The sequence below is a fragment of the Pimephales promelas genome, chromosome 14, assembly GCF_988280905.1.
Source record: "Pimephales promelas chromosome 14, fPimPro1.hap1.1, whole genome shotgun sequence".
In the NCBI taxonomy this organism is placed as follows: Eukaryota; Metazoa; Chordata; class Actinopteri; order Cypriniformes; family Leuciscidae; genus Pimephales; species Pimephales promelas.
In genome coordinates this window covers 17,028,153-17,043,630 of record NC_142782.1, presented here as the reverse complement: position 1 = coordinate 17,043,630, position 15,478 = coordinate 17,028,153, and the positions used below count along the sequence as shown (strand labels likewise).

Genomic DNA, 15,478 nt, shown 5'->3' with positions numbered 1-15,478 from the left:
AATTAAATTAAATTAAGTGTTTTCCAACATTATGATGAAAATATTGATGTTTGTAAGCTTAATTATCATCAGGCTCTAATTTGCATACTCTCAAGCAGCAATGGAGGAAAAACATATCAGAGACAAATTTCAGGTGGATGATTTAATTAACATTAATTTTGGGTGACTTTAGAGCTGACGTGTCTCTGATCCACAATTCTATTTCAATTATTTAAGAGGTACAAGTATCTAATGAATAGAGCTAAGTACTAGTAAAGGCACTACCTAAAGAAGAGCATATTACATAACGTATATTTGTCAGTACACTCGTCAAGCTTTTCTCTGGGTTATACTAGTCGGTTATAAGATTTCAGTTTAAACGATAATGAAATTAGTTAGTTGCCAACTTCATGACTTTAGGGGCTCTGTAAAACTTCCGTCATGGCACAGGGAAGGAAACTTTTTATTGTAATTATTTCATTTCCACTTAGTATTCAATATTATAATATAGTGATTTATATTAATATTATATTATAATATAATGAATATAATCATTGAGTGCCCTCGGTTGTTTTCGGGGTATAAATGGTTTCTTCACCAAATCGTAGAAATGTTACTTTAAGACAAAATCTAGAATTTCAGATATTGGGCTCACTCGATCATTAGCCTTTTTTTCAGCACATCATCTGACAACATTTTGTTTTTAAATACGTTGGCTATTTCAAGAATTTACTTTACATTTCCACTCTGAAGGTCGTTGACATAATATGTATGTAGTCTTTTATGCATGTACATTTTTGAGCACTTTCTGTGATTTTAGGCAGTATTTGTGAACGGGACTTTTATTTTGGTCTAGTGGAATGACATCATAAGACTGTCACTGGACCGTTCTCCTCTAGCTCAACAAAGGTTCGAGTTTTTGAACGTCTATGCATTTGCTGCGTTTAAACTGATACAAATCGTTAAATGCATTAATAATATGTAAACGAATCATTATGTGTGGTGCCGTGTTAAGTTAAGCCGTTAGTTATTGGATAATTGCCGTTTTTTTCTTGTCTTTCAATTTTCCTTTTTCTAAATCGTTTCTTCAGTAATGATTATTTAATTATATTACACCCGTTTCATTGTTATATTTTGGTGTTTGAAAACTGAACTGTAAGACGTTGCATGAACCCTGTTAGCTTGTCTATTAAATTGCTCGTTTATGAGTGTTATGTCTGTGAGTAAAGTGCATTCATACGCGAGTAACATATAAGCTTTGGGTTTATATTTTATATTTCATTCTGTTAATTGTTTCCTCATATTAAACATGACAAAATGTCCAAACATGCAGGAACAAGAAACAGTTTTCAAGATGGCATTTGTTAAAGAGGAGACTGAAGACATAAGTATTGCAGAACAATTCAGAGTGAAAAATGAAGATGCTGAGGATCATACAGGTTGGTTCATAAGTAATTTATTTGACCTCTAAACAAACTAATTTTTTAAAAATGTTGCAGGTTAATTTGTGTTGTGCTCATGTTGTCTATGTATTTCATTCACTCTTGAGTGAATGATGTGAAGTCCTCTGAAGTGTGTGACGTGTTTAGATATTACAAGCTGTTGACCACTGGTCCTTCCTTGTAGCTCTCATCTGCTACTAATGTCACCCATCATCTCCACAGTTTGATCGAAAATTTCAGATCCAATGAATTCACTTAAATTGCTCTTTACAATAGTTCCTTTTCAAAAGAGAATCTTTTTATACATTTTAGGTTCTAACCATGTAGGCTAATACAGTATAGCTATTAGTTAAAGCTGCAGTCCATAGCTTTTTTGGGGGATAAAAATTATCCAAAAAAATTTATATTTGAGAAAATGCATAACCAGCCAGTGTTCAAAACTATCTGCTTGCCTTTGCTCGATTCTACAAAAGCGTATTGCATTTACTTGAGGAAAAATAATCTACTCCGTTTTTCTGAATTAACGAGTTAATTATCTTAGAATTACGATTACGAAGAATTACATGATTCATGGAAAAAAGTTTTTGCTCTGTTTTTCTGAATGAATGACTTCTCATTAATGAGTAACTCATTAATTCATAAAAACAGAGTGAAAAAAAATGTTTTTCAAGAAAATATACAGTATAATTCTGAGATAATTAACTCATTAATTCAGAAAAACAGAGTAGATTTTGTTTCCTCAAGTGAATGTGAATGCAATATAGTTTATCCAACTCACGTAAAGTTGATAAATCCGCGAATGACAGTAATTGCAGATTTTGAACAAAGATGGCGACAAAGATGAAAAACGCCGGACTGCGAACTTTAACATACTAGTATGTACTTTTAAGGCAATATGCACTGTTTAGGTACTGAGGTGTATCTTTTGAATAGGTGCTTCCACCGTGACAGCTTTTGTAACTGTTTTCTGTGAGTGTCAGGAAACCTGACACTGAAATTAATTGAAATTAAGAGTTTGGGGGTTCTTCATTCCCACCTGTTTTTTTTTTGTTTTGTTTTTTTTGTTTTGTTTTGTTTTTAACCTGTAACTTTCAAAAACTTATTTCAAAGCCATCGCATTATTGACTTTATGGAGCTCAACCATACACAGATGGTCGACACTCTCAACAGGTAATATTCTTAAAATGACTATACATTTTAAATGTCAAATTTTAACTGGTTTCCTTGAAAACATACTGTCATTTGTTTCTTAGTTTTTAAACAGAGCACGTAAGTGTGACAAGATTGGTTCAGTTGATGATACTTCTCTCCTCTTCTCCACTAAGCAAGTAAGTGACAGAGATATTGGATTTATAATTCATTCTGTTTGAGGATTTTCAATCATTACATGGGTCCCTTGCAAATGCCTAGTCCACATAAAACATTAAATCTATCCCATGATGTTGTATCTCTTTATTTTAACATTACTAAAAGTAATAACATTGTGACTAAACTCATTTGTGTTTTTCAGACAGATGCTGTCACACCCCATCATCTGGAAAGAGAAGCTGCCACTCAGTTACACCAAAATACATAATGATGAATATAGAGACATCACAGATGACTAAATATATATTTCATTTGTCATTGTTGTATTTAACCATGTTAAGATGTGAGACCATTTATTCAGCTAATTACATGGTTCATTCAAGGTGGTTAAAGTGCTTGAAGTATTTGAGTTTGACTTAGACTATGTATAATTAGTGTTTAATTTTTGTATCACAATTACAATCTTTTCACATAAAATTAATGCTGCAGGCCATTTGATATAGATACTGAGCCATTTTGCATGGCTATGAGCATAGTATTGCTCATATGTTTCCAAGCTTTCATTTTTCATATCAATAAAAAAAAAATCACTTTGAATGAAGAAAGCGATATCTTTGTCATAGTATTCTAACGCAGGTCAATGGATTGATCTCTGTGAACCCTGGAGCCGCTTTGCTTGTCCTTGTTAAAGTTTCCAGATTGAATCTACTAACTTTTCGGTCTTAAAGTCAGTCCCTTGTCACCTCCTAATGGCGTAATATGTAACCTCTACTGAAGTTGTTGATAAACCGCCATCAGTTTCTCATATAAACACAAACGCTGTACAAACCCTGTAATCACTGTTAGAGCATTGTCATTTTTTTCTACAATTTCCTTTGTCAAAAAAATAAAAAATAAAGCACTTAATTGAAACAACTTGTCAGTTTTTTTAAGTCCCCAATAAAGTATAAGATCAGACATATTATATAATAATAATTAATTATTTCACTTTCAAAAGTGTGGTTCGTAAAAAGGGTTCTGCTATATAATCCAATTTTGGCCCAGTGATCTAAAGGACCATAAAATAACTGTTGCCGGTATCTAGGCTTGGGGTGGCGATGGCGCAGTGGATAAGACACATTCCCTGGGTGTGAGAGGCGGGGTTCGAATCCACTTTGTGACACCAATGTGTCCCTGAGCAAAACACTTAACCCCTAGTTGCTCCAGAGGCGTGCGACCTCTGACATATATAACAATTGTAAGTCGCTTTGGATAAAAGCATCAGCTAAATGAATAAATGTAAATGTTGACTTGCTTATTTGCCATAAATTATATAATTTGACTGTATTTAATTACTCAATGGGAAATATGAATAATTACTTAACTAATTATAATTAATTAAAAATATTTAGATCAGCTGTGAGAATGGTGGCACTTGAGTTTGGGTCCAGTTCTTACTATTAAGTTGATAATTAGCAAGCATATTGGCTGTTTTATTAGCATGAATAATGCACAAAATTGAGGCCCAGAAGGAAGAAAAGGAATAGTCGAATAAAGTTGTTATTTTTGTTTTGGGTTTTTTTTCCGCACAAAAAGTATTCTCGTTGTTTGATAAACTTATAGTTGAGCCACTGTAGTCACATGGAATATTTAAACATTTTCTTCAATGACTTTCTGGGCCGTCAAGTTTCAATCCCTTAGGGTGCCTATGTGGTAGTGATCCAGCTCTCAAATTTTATCAAAAATATCTTCATGTCTGTTCCAAAGGCGAACAATTTTTGGGTGAACTAACCCTTTAATGCCTTAAAAAAAGTGAGAAAAAAAATCCAATCTTTAAGGACATCAATTTTCTTCCCTGTCAAATCAATGTTCTTCCTTAAAATACAGGGTGCATAATTCAGGACACCCCTATGTTAAATTCCCTTAGAGGCAGGCAGATTTTTATTTTTTAAGGCCAGTTATTTCATGGATCCAGGATAATATGCATCCTGATAAAGTTCCCTTGTCCTTTGGAATTAAAATATACCCACATCGTTACATACCCTTCACCATACCTAGAGATTGGCATGGGGTACTTTCCATAAGATCATCTCTCGATGCAAATCAAACCAGCTATTAGGCTAACTAAAAGTAAAACCATGCCAATCTCTTGGTAAAGTAGATGGTTTTTATGAGAGTCTCTGCGTACAGTCCATGTGATGCACATTTTGTCACCAGAATATGAGCATTCTGTATGCACGCTGCCTGATTTGTGTATGTTATGATGTTACTCAGTGCGGTTAAACTGGGTTAACATGAATTGTTGTTTTATTTCACCATAGACCTGGTGGTGATGAAAGTGGAGAGTCAAGAACTGAATGAAATGGAGGAGGAAGATCATCTTGAAGAAACCCTTTGCTCAAAGACTGAACGGGCGTCCTCACAAAAAAGAGCTCGGAAGGCAGGCTCTAAAAAGTGTTACATCTGTCCTCAGTGTGGCAGGAATTTCACTTATGAAAAAAGCCTTAAAAAACACGAGGCAAATCACACTGGACAATGCCCTTTTACATGCCAACAGTGTGGGAACATTTTCACTACAAATGGAAGCCTTAAAAACCACATGAGAGTTCACACTGGAGAGAAGCCTTACACGTGCGATCAGTGTGGAAAGAGTTACACACGAAGCAAGACCTTGAGGGACCACATGAGGATTCACACTGGAGAAAGGCCTTACACATGTAATCAGTGTGGGAAAAGTTACATACGAAGCAAGACCTTGAGGGATCACATGAGGATTCACACTGGAGAAAGGCCTTACGCATGTGATCAGTGTGGAAAGAGTTTCATACATAAAGTGACCCTTAATTTACACATGAAAATTCACTCCAGAGAGAACCATTTTATATGCCATCAGTGTGGAAAGAGTTTCAAAGACATTGCACGCCTTAACAGGCATGTGATAATTCACTCCGGAGAGAAGCCCTTCAAATGTCACCAATGTGGAAAGGGGTTTCAAATAAGTAACAACCTCAAGGCACACATGAAATGTCACACTGAGGAGAAGCCTTTCAAGTGCCATCAATGTGGAAAGTGTTTAAAACATGAAACATCCCTTAACTACCACATGCGACTTCACACTGGAGAGAGGCCTTTCACCTGCCCTCAGTGTGGAAAGAGTTTCATTCTTGAAGGACAGCTTAGTCGTCACATGCGATATATTCACACGGATGAGAAGCCTTTCGTGTGCCATTACTGTGGAAGGATTTGTGAAAGCAAATCAAACCTTAAGATTCACATACAAATTCACACTGGAGAAAAGCCTTTCTCCTGCCCTCAGTGTGGAAAGAGTTTCATTCATAAAGGACTCCTTAATTATCACATGAAACTTCACACTGGAGAAAAGCCTTTCAGTTGCCATCTGTGTGGTATGAGTTTCAGATATAAAGGACTTCTTAATGGTCACATGAGAAGTGTGCACACCAATGAGAAGCCTTTTACCTGTCATCACTGTGGAAGGATTTGTGAAAGCAAATCAAAACTTCAGATTCACATGCGAATTCACACTGGTGAAAGGCCTTTCTCCTGCCCTTGTGGGAAAAGCTTCGCACTTAAAGGAAACCTTACGGCTCACATGAGACTTCACACTGGAGACAGGCCTTACATGTGTGTTCAGTGTGAGAAGAGTTTTGCTTATCTAAGGCAGCTTAAAAGTCACTTGCAAACTCATTTTGGAGAGAAGTCGCAGTGTTCTGAGTGTGGCAAGAGGTTTGCAAAGATGAGCAATTTCCAAAATCATCTGCGCATTCACTCTGGACCAAGGCCATTTAATTGTAATCGGTGTAATAAAACGTTTATTTTGCCATCACACTTAGAGATACACCTGAAAAGTCATGCAGACAAAAGACCCTATTTGTGTTCTCGGTGTGGAAAGAGTTTTAAATGGCTCTGCAATTTAAGATCGCATCGGAGATGTCATGTCTGTGTGAAACCTAATTCCAGAGCAAGCTACTTGAAACGGAAGAAACAAATCCATACTGGAGAAAAACCTGACATCGTAACAAGTGACTTTCATGGGGACCATGTGATGGCGCCTTAATTGTGTTAAACAAAGCTGATGTGTTGTTGTGCTACAATGTGTCACGGGTGAACATTTCCAATATTGTTGTAGTGGAGGTACTGTGTCACTTTTATTCATTTTGTATCACCAAGTAAATAGTTTTACTTTAGTCATGGCTCATCTCTAGAGGCAGGTTGTGATGTGGCCCATTAAAACATTCATCCACTTAAATACATAGACTTTTATATAAACTTCTATATAATCAAATCCTAAATGTAACTCATAAATGTGTTCAGCGTTCTGCAACATTTTTTTTGTTTCTAGACTATTTTAAATCATAAAGTAAGATGTATGTATTAAAATGTCTTGTATGGCTTCAGTTTAGTCTACATCATTTCAGCAACTAGTAAGTCTGATTGTGGACCTGTTCAGTGTTCTTTACCAGGAGGCAGGAGGATGTGTGGAGCAGTGTACTAAATTAGTGAATGTGTAAACCCTTTGATTTAAACGTGCTCATGTTAAGAAAGGCTGCTCACTGTGGAGCCGACAGTTGGAGCTTCACGTCCAGCTCTCTCTCTCTCTCTCTCTCTCTCTCTCTCTCTCTCTGGATGTAATGGGTGGAGCTAGAAGTTCCAACCACACCCTAACCTTACCCATTACCCTATCCCCGAACATTAATCATTACCCAATCCCCTAACCCTATCCCCCAACATTACACATTACCCTATCCTCTTACCCATAACCCTATCCCCTATATAACCCTATTCTCTAACCTCACCCATAACCCTATCCCCTAATCTTACCTATAACCCATCCCCTAATCGTACCCATAAACCTATCATCTAACCTTGCCCATAACCCTATCTTCTAACCTTACCTATAACCCTTACCCATAACCCTATCCTCTAACCTCGCCCATAACCCTATCCCCTAACCTTACCCATAACCCTATCACCTAACCTCACCCATAACCCTATCCTCTAACTTCGCCCATAACCCTATCCTCTAACCTCACCCATAACCCTATCCCCTAACCTCACCCATAACCCTATCCCCTAACCTTGCCCATAACCCTATCCTCTAACCTTGCCCATAACCCTATCCTCTAACCTTGCCCATAACCCTATCCTCTAACCTTGCCCATAACCCTTACCCATAACCCTATCCTCTAACCTTGCCCATAATCCTATCTCCTAACCTTACCCATAACCCTATCCTCTAACCTCACCCATAATCCTATCTCCTAACCTTCCCTATAACCCTATCCCCTAACCTTACCCAACCCTCTCCTCTAACCTTACCCTTAACCCTATCTTCTAACCTTACCCATAACCCTATCCTCTAACCTCACCCATAATCCTATCTCCTAACCTTACCTATAACCCTATCCCCTAAACTTACCCATAACCATATCCTCTAACCTCGGCCATAACCCTATCTTCTAACCTCACCCACAACCCTATCTCCTAACCTTACCTATAACCCTATCCCATTCCCATAACCTTACCCATAACCTTACTTATAACACATCCCCTAACCTTACCCATAACCCTATCCCTAGTCTCAGCCTCAGACGTCACACCCACAGATCATTGGCTGAACGTCTGATGCATATAGAACACAAAATGGGAAACACTTCAGACGTTTTTAATTCTTCATCATCTGAATTCTACAGGATTTCCTGGAGACTAGATCTTTAATAGTCCACATGGCATCAAAACTATCGTGATGCCAAACCCCCTCAAGGAAGAGGAAAGCTGTCTTGTTTACAACTGTGACAATGAGCTATTACCAGGACCAACTAAGGATTTTAAAATATATGTGAGGTTCGCAGTTCCATTGTTGCTGTAAACTTGCACAACATTCTTGAATGAATACTTTATTAGATGCTGGCCTGTTATTGCAGTTCTTGGCCAATGAAAGCTGCGATGAACTCCAGACCTTCTGCTGTCAGTCTGAATGTCTGGATATGTGAGACTACCCTATCCTTAAAAATAAATACTGTAGGTCAAACTCCACCCATTATGTCAAAAAGAGGGGGATCTAGATGTCACTTGACTCTGTGAGCAATCACTTGCATGTGAATAGCTTGTAAACTATACGGTTATGTTTGTTTTATATTTGTTGCATCTATATCATCTCTTCTCAATTCCTAACATTCTATATCAACATTTGAACGCAATAAATATTAGGCTACATTAAGGTCATTTTAAGACAACATTTTATGTGTGTGTGTGTGTTTATAGCCCGTCAATCAACATTACAGTGCAAGGTCAACAAGACATCTGGCTAAAGTGAGTTTGCATGTTTTCAGCAATTAGAATGTAAAACGTACATCACATGATAATCACAACTATATATTAATTATGTAATATTAGTTAGCGCTATGAGCCAGTGACTGCCTCACTTAAATTCATGGCCAGGAGCAGCTACTTACTCATGAGTGTTTACATCATCTCCTTAAACAGTCAAATGTCTGGTTCTACCTATTGAAAATTGTCAATTACAAATCACACCAGAATCTTCAGGTCATGAGAGAACCATCTGACTTATTTAATGCTGCTTAACTACACAGTGTGAGCCAAATGAATTAAAAAAGCATTGAAAAGAAACCAAAAGAAAACACCAAAAATTATACATTGACAATCCCAAGCAGCTTGTTTCACTCTCAGATGGACACAATAGTAACATTCCAATATATTACCCATTCCCATTACCCAATATTATTACCCAAGTACTCCTCAATTCCATAGACAACTTAGGCAACCACATAAAGCATGACTTATCTGTTTGACTCCAAAGATGCATGAAAGTCCAAGTCCAAGTCTCTGCTGAATTTTGTTTGAAAAGTCTGATGTCCAAGCAATAGTAGTAGAATAAATACAATCCAAAAATGGTGTATGGAAGAAATCAGAAATCAGAATCCAATGTGTCCCATGCAGTAGTGGAGGCCCTCTCACAATCAAATCTCCCCATGGCACCTGTCCTCACTACTTCTTCTCTGCCTCTTTTAAGAAAACACTTCCTAGACAACATTCTCCCCGATGACCCCTAGTGGCCTGGGAGAAAATTACCCCCTGTAATAGTGGAACTGTTACAATTATATATTGTGAGTGTGTGTGTGTGTGTGTATGTGTGTGTGTGTGTGTGTGTGTGTGTGTGTGTGTGTGTGTGTGTGTGTGTGTGTTTAAATTGACAAAGCCACTAAACAGATCTGATTTGGATATGCTCTTTAGCTATTCTAAGCAAGGCTTGAAAATTGCTTTCTACCACAAAAATCCTTCGTCATTTCTAGATTTGTACTATTTTTGCAGGCTAAATTGTACTCATTCTGTAGCCTATCAATAAAACAAAAACTGTATGTATATGAAATATATTTTTTATTTTATATAATATGTATATATATTTTCCTCATCTGGCAAATCAGGAAAATATATCAGGTTTAAAACAAACAAGGTTTGGATTTTCAGTCAGTTTTCATTGCCTAAGGCACATTGGTTTCATTGTTCTTACAACAATGAAAACTGCAGTAAAAGTTTAAATGAATTGTGGCAATTCCTATTTGCACTGAGCATTAAACCAGGTAGCCCATAACGGTTCAGAGGGTTTTGAGGCACTGGTTTTTACCTCCATCACATTAACCTGACCCTGTTCAGATCACAGGAGGATAGATTCTGCCCAACGGAGACAGAATATACCAGATGAGGAAGAGTTTAGTGATCAGCGATGAAGAACTACATGAAGGACATAATTACAACAACAATGAAGCACCGCCATCTGGACATTATGTTTGGTAAAGAAAAAATGTAAAAACATAACAAAGATTAATTTATAAGTACCAATAATCTGGTAGTAATCTGTCAGAGGCACAGAAAACTATCATCATAAAAGTTTACAGATTAAAACGTTTTGTTTTTATTTCTCCCACAATTTCAAATGTGGCTGAATGTGACCCAGGATCCTTCAGTCTGTCTGTAGATATCAGTGTGTTGGTGTCAATGTGTAGCAATTAGTAATTGTATTTCTTTACCAAAGAAATTAATACTTGTATTCAGCAAGGATGTGTTAAATTGATTTTTTAAAAAGGTGATTGTAAAGACTTATTAATAAAAAATATTTTAATTAAATGCTTTTCTTTTTTTAAACTTTTTTATTCATTAATGAATCCTGATGAATATATATATATATATATATATATATATCAAATGTATTAAAAATATAATTGATATTCAAATAGTATGTTTATAATACATCAGTATTTCAAACACGCTTCTTTAAACTGAATTTAAAATAATTGAATTGCATTTTAGTATATTCCTCAAAAACTATACTTGAAATACACTGGTAATAAATATGCTTGATTACACTTTTAATAAATATGCTAATTACAAGCATACTTTAAATATATTTAAAAAATGTACTAGAAGTACACTGGTAATAAATATATGCTTTTTATGATAATAATCCTTTCACGTCACCCTTTCGCGTGTTGTTGTCAGCCCACACTTCACACAATAGGCCTGTAGGTGACGCCTGAGCCTCATTTTACCATTGTGATAGTTCACAAAATGGTAAACGTTGTATCCAACATGGCTGGATTAGGAAAACTTACTTTGAGAGAGGCATACACATGAAAACATAACCCCACTAACTGAGATCAAGTCAGTTTTTATTTAAAACAAGCCTATTTGTAATACAGGGTTTCCAAAAACCTTTTGAACAATTGATGTTGATAAGACATACACGAGAAAACACCAGACAAGCTAAATGTGTAGCCTGAATAAGGAACACAATACCAGTACATTAAAAATCTTGGAATTAGTTTTGCTTCCTAAATGAAAACAAAAATAAGAATACACTAGTACAGAGAACAAAAGCATAAAGTAGCAGTCAATTTGATTTCAAATGTTGAAACAATTATATGTGCATTCATAAATATAGGAGCTGACCAAAAAAATTAATTATTATTATAAACAAGCTTTCTTTACTGAGGCCTTAAGATGTGTCTGCTGATTCAGATTATTTCAAACCTTGCTTGATTTAATAAAGGATATTTTAAATTATAACCATTACATTTGATTTTTTATGAATATTCAGAAATCTTAAATCATAATAAATGATAAATCTTCTAAATGTCATTACAATTTATGAACAACGTTACATTTCCAACAAAATAGCTTAACTCTTTAATAATTTCCCCCTCAAACTCAAAAACAATGTACAATCCTTCACTTTATGTATTATCACTTTAACATTTATTAACAATATAACAAAAACTGTTACATTATATGCTTCACATAAGTAATGTGCATTAACTTAGCAATCTGATTATGTGAAGAACCCGGCTGTTTGTGACATCACGAGAAATTCATCTCACCAATGACCATATTTAGACTTCCTCCTTCACCTGCGGTCACTGGGCAAAATTCCAATATTTCTAGCCAACAGTTTAAGTGAAACTGAAAGAAAAAATGTCTTGTTTCGAATAGGTCTGAGGTTATAATTATAAATAATCAACTGATTTTTCTTATTAATCTTTACACCACAAAAGGACAGCAAGATTGACAATATCCCATCATGGTTATTAAGACACTTACCGGCTGCCCTGTAGGGATCGAAATGTATTTGAGACTTTTGTCAGTGTCTTCTCTTCGGATAATACCTTCAGGAGCAACGCCATAGTCCTCATGTCTATAAAAGCTTTCCCGTGGAAAATGCTTGTTACACACCAACATTGTGTCGGTAGTTGATGGGCAGCCCACTGCCTGCAGCCACAATCTAACTCTGTCAGGATCACGGGGGAGCCAGTGCAAACCTGACAAATTCTTAAACCGAGCCAAAAAACACTTGCAACCCATACTGAATTCAGAGGCAGACTGGCATCAGCTCAGTTTAAAGGAAAATGTCATGTGACAAAAAACAAATAGAAACTCTGTTCATGCAGAGTCCGATTACCTATGCTTTATCTTTATATCTTAAAGATCACTAGCAAAGTTAATTGATCGATCAGATTATTTATTTATTTTTACTTTTTAGAGAGGAATCACACTATTTAGGAGAAATCACATTATGTCAGAAAGTACATTAAATCAGAAAGTCTGAAATGATGATTTCACTTAAAGGGACAGTTCACTTTGAAATTAGTATTTCCATACAAGATGTAGATGTCTTTGTTTCAATTTTGATATTTTTAGGACAAACCGTGCACAGAGAAGTCCAGATTAAACATGATTTAATGACTCGTAAATGTAAGTACACATTGAGAGCCTAAGACACGAAACGAGCGGTTTGTGTGAGAAAATGAAAAGTATTTATATTGTTTTTACCTCTTGTATCCACAGCCACGTCCAAATGATCTGGGCGTGGGCGCTTTTCTGGCTGTGTTTACAAGAGGTAAAAACGATTGTACGATGTACTTCCATTTACAAGTCATTAAATCATATTTAATTTTGACTTCTCTGTGCATGCTCTTTGAGGTGGTGACCATAGACCTCCATTATATGACTGATAGACACGAACGGTTTGACCTATATCAAAATTGAAAATACTGTAGAAACAAAGACACCTACATCTTGGATGCCCTTGAGGTAAGATAAAACACACCAAAAATTAATTTCAAAGTGAACTATCCCTTCAGTAATAGTTCAGTAGTTCATCATTGTTGTGTAAACCTAACCTCAGATAACGCCCTAATCAAACACCTGATTCAACTCATCAACTCACTAGTAAAGACTCCAAGACCTCAGATGGGACTCCAGGACCAGGTCTAAATAACCTCCACTGGTCTAAATGATCCTTCCACTGCAGAAAACACAGCTTCATCCTATCCAGAAGTCTTGTTTGTTGTACCACCTGACATACTTTATTTACTCTCACGAAGCCAGGCTAAATGAATGCAGTGTAAACAGTGTAAATGCCTCTGTAAATATAAAATTGTTTTATTTTCAAAGAAGACACATGGTCTATTTTTAAACATACACATATATGTAACCCCTCCACCCGGGTACAACTCGACCTGCCCTCGAACCCGGGTCTCTGCAGGAGAGTCAGGCGCTCTAACAAGGAGGCTAAAGACGTTAGAGGCTCCTATTGAGATCAGAGGAGTGAGGTTTACTTGCACAGCAACTACTAGCTGGCATCCGTTACATATACATACATGTAAAATGTTTAATGGGAGTAGGAGCAGGCTTCACTCAATAATTTCACTTAGATTTTAAGAGTACCGGCCTGAATGATTAGAATGTATAAAGACAGGAAAGAGGCCGCACTGTGCATAAATTGTTATATTTGCACAGATGCGTTTCCGTGCATACCTTAGGTTGTCTTAAGTCTTTATACATGTAAAATATTTACAGTCTTTATATACATGTAAAATGTTAAAGAAAACATTATGTGGTGGGTTTTTGAGAGAAAAAAAAGTGTAGTCTTTCTACAGTTTATTTGGGCACTGTAGTCGCACTTCACCATTTGCCAACTGAAGAGCACTTGTGAGATCTCCTAACGGGCATGGGCTTGTCGTCATTTTGGAGAGCGTCCTCCCCACCATCTTCCCAAAACACATATCTTCATCATCAAACCTCTCTCTTCGTCATAGCGTGCCGCAATTGATTCTTGCACCTGTGTGAACTGGTCGCACTTCTGATTCTGCTCCATGGTATTGTCAGACCACACACTCCAGCTTCAGGGTGTCGAACGAGTCAGAACCATAACTAAACTCGTTCTGTAATGATAACAAAAAAGAAGATCAGAAATGCACAATACCGTCAGCATAACATAACTAAAACATAATTTTCTTACCAGTTTTTCAACGTTGGAGTCTGTCTTCTCTGTGTTTGATGAATTCTGAGAGCCAGCCGAGCATAACCACAATCCGCGGCGTTGTTTTTTTTTAATCCTCACCATCACTACACTATCCCGTTAACCTTTTTGTAGCTTTGACATATTTGTCGCGAAGATATTTCCACCTCTGCCGACAGAGTGTTTTGTTCTTGCCAAGAACCTGGGCAATCTCTCGCCAGGAGTTACAAGCCATATGCACATCTTTATAGTCTTTTAGGCTAGAGTTGTACAAATGCGGTACTTTCTGACCCCCTGACAATATCACGTCCTCATAATTGGGTGAATTGGGATAACTTCAGGGAACACTTCAACTTAAAAAAAAGCTACAAACTGTAATTGCATAAAGCCACCACATTCGGTAAGACAAACGCAATGATCATCGTGATTAAATGTATGATACTATAAAAAATAATAGAATAACACAGATCTGTATGTTATCTTTAATTAAAGCAGTATTTCTCGACTAGCAATCAATCAGTCAGCACATTTGTGTTTGATCTGTGTGAATTACAGAACAGTTATTATAGCACAATTCTTTACATCTCACCCCGGACCTCACTAGTTTTCAAACCCTGGTTACGGCCTTGGAGAGGGGCTGTCGCGAAAAGCACCTGTTACGGAAACCAGGTCTGGTTGTGCCAATACAGAGCAACAAGCCAGACCTGCTCCTCGTCCTCCGTGACTTTGCACAGGTCTATGCAAGAAGGCTTACTGGGGCATACGCATACTTGCGCATGGGGCCATGCTGTGTGCCAGTGCGTCCTTGCCGAGTTTACCCTCAGTCAGGGAGAAGAACAACTGGCAGTGGGACCTGTCCAGGGCAGCAAACAGATCTACCTGTGCTGAAGCGCCTCCATATCAGCTGGACCACCTGGGGATGGAGTCACCATTCTCC

General features: G+C 36.9%; 1 protein-coding gene and 1 pseudogene across 3 annotated transcripts; one reads left to right on the top strand and one right to left on the bottom strand.

Annotated features, from left to right (window-relative positions):
* The first annotated feature begins 813 nt into the window (after nt 1-813).
* LOC120485510 (uncharacterized) lies at nt 814-8,964 on the top strand. 3 transcript variants are annotated; one of them, XM_089119526.1, is made up of 5 exons: nt 814-888; nt 1,313-1,418; nt 2,572-2,591; nt 2,675-2,749; nt 2,932-3,644. In XM_089119526.1, exons 2-5 carry the CDS (start codon nt 1,334-1,336, stop codon nt 2,995-2,997), a joined length of 246 nt encoding a protein of 81 aa, XP_088975652.1. In that variant the 5' UTR covers nt 814-888; nt 1,313-1,333; the 3' UTR covers nt 2,998-3,644. The 3 variants fall into 3 exon arrangements, 2 of the variants coding, with proteins under 2 accessions (XP_088975652.1, XP_039537256.2); XR_016146494.1 differs by having other exon boundaries at nt 859-888; nt 2,532-2,591; XM_039681322.2 differs by lacking the exons at nt 2,572-2,591; nt 2,675-2,749; nt 2,932-3,644 and adding an exon at nt 5,030-8,964.
* Nucleotides 8,965-13,820: 4,856 nt separating this feature from the next.
* On the bottom strand, nt 13,821-15,473 carry LOC148973706 (uncharacterized; annotated as a pseudogene).
* Nucleotides 15,474-15,478: the final 5 nt, after the last annotated feature.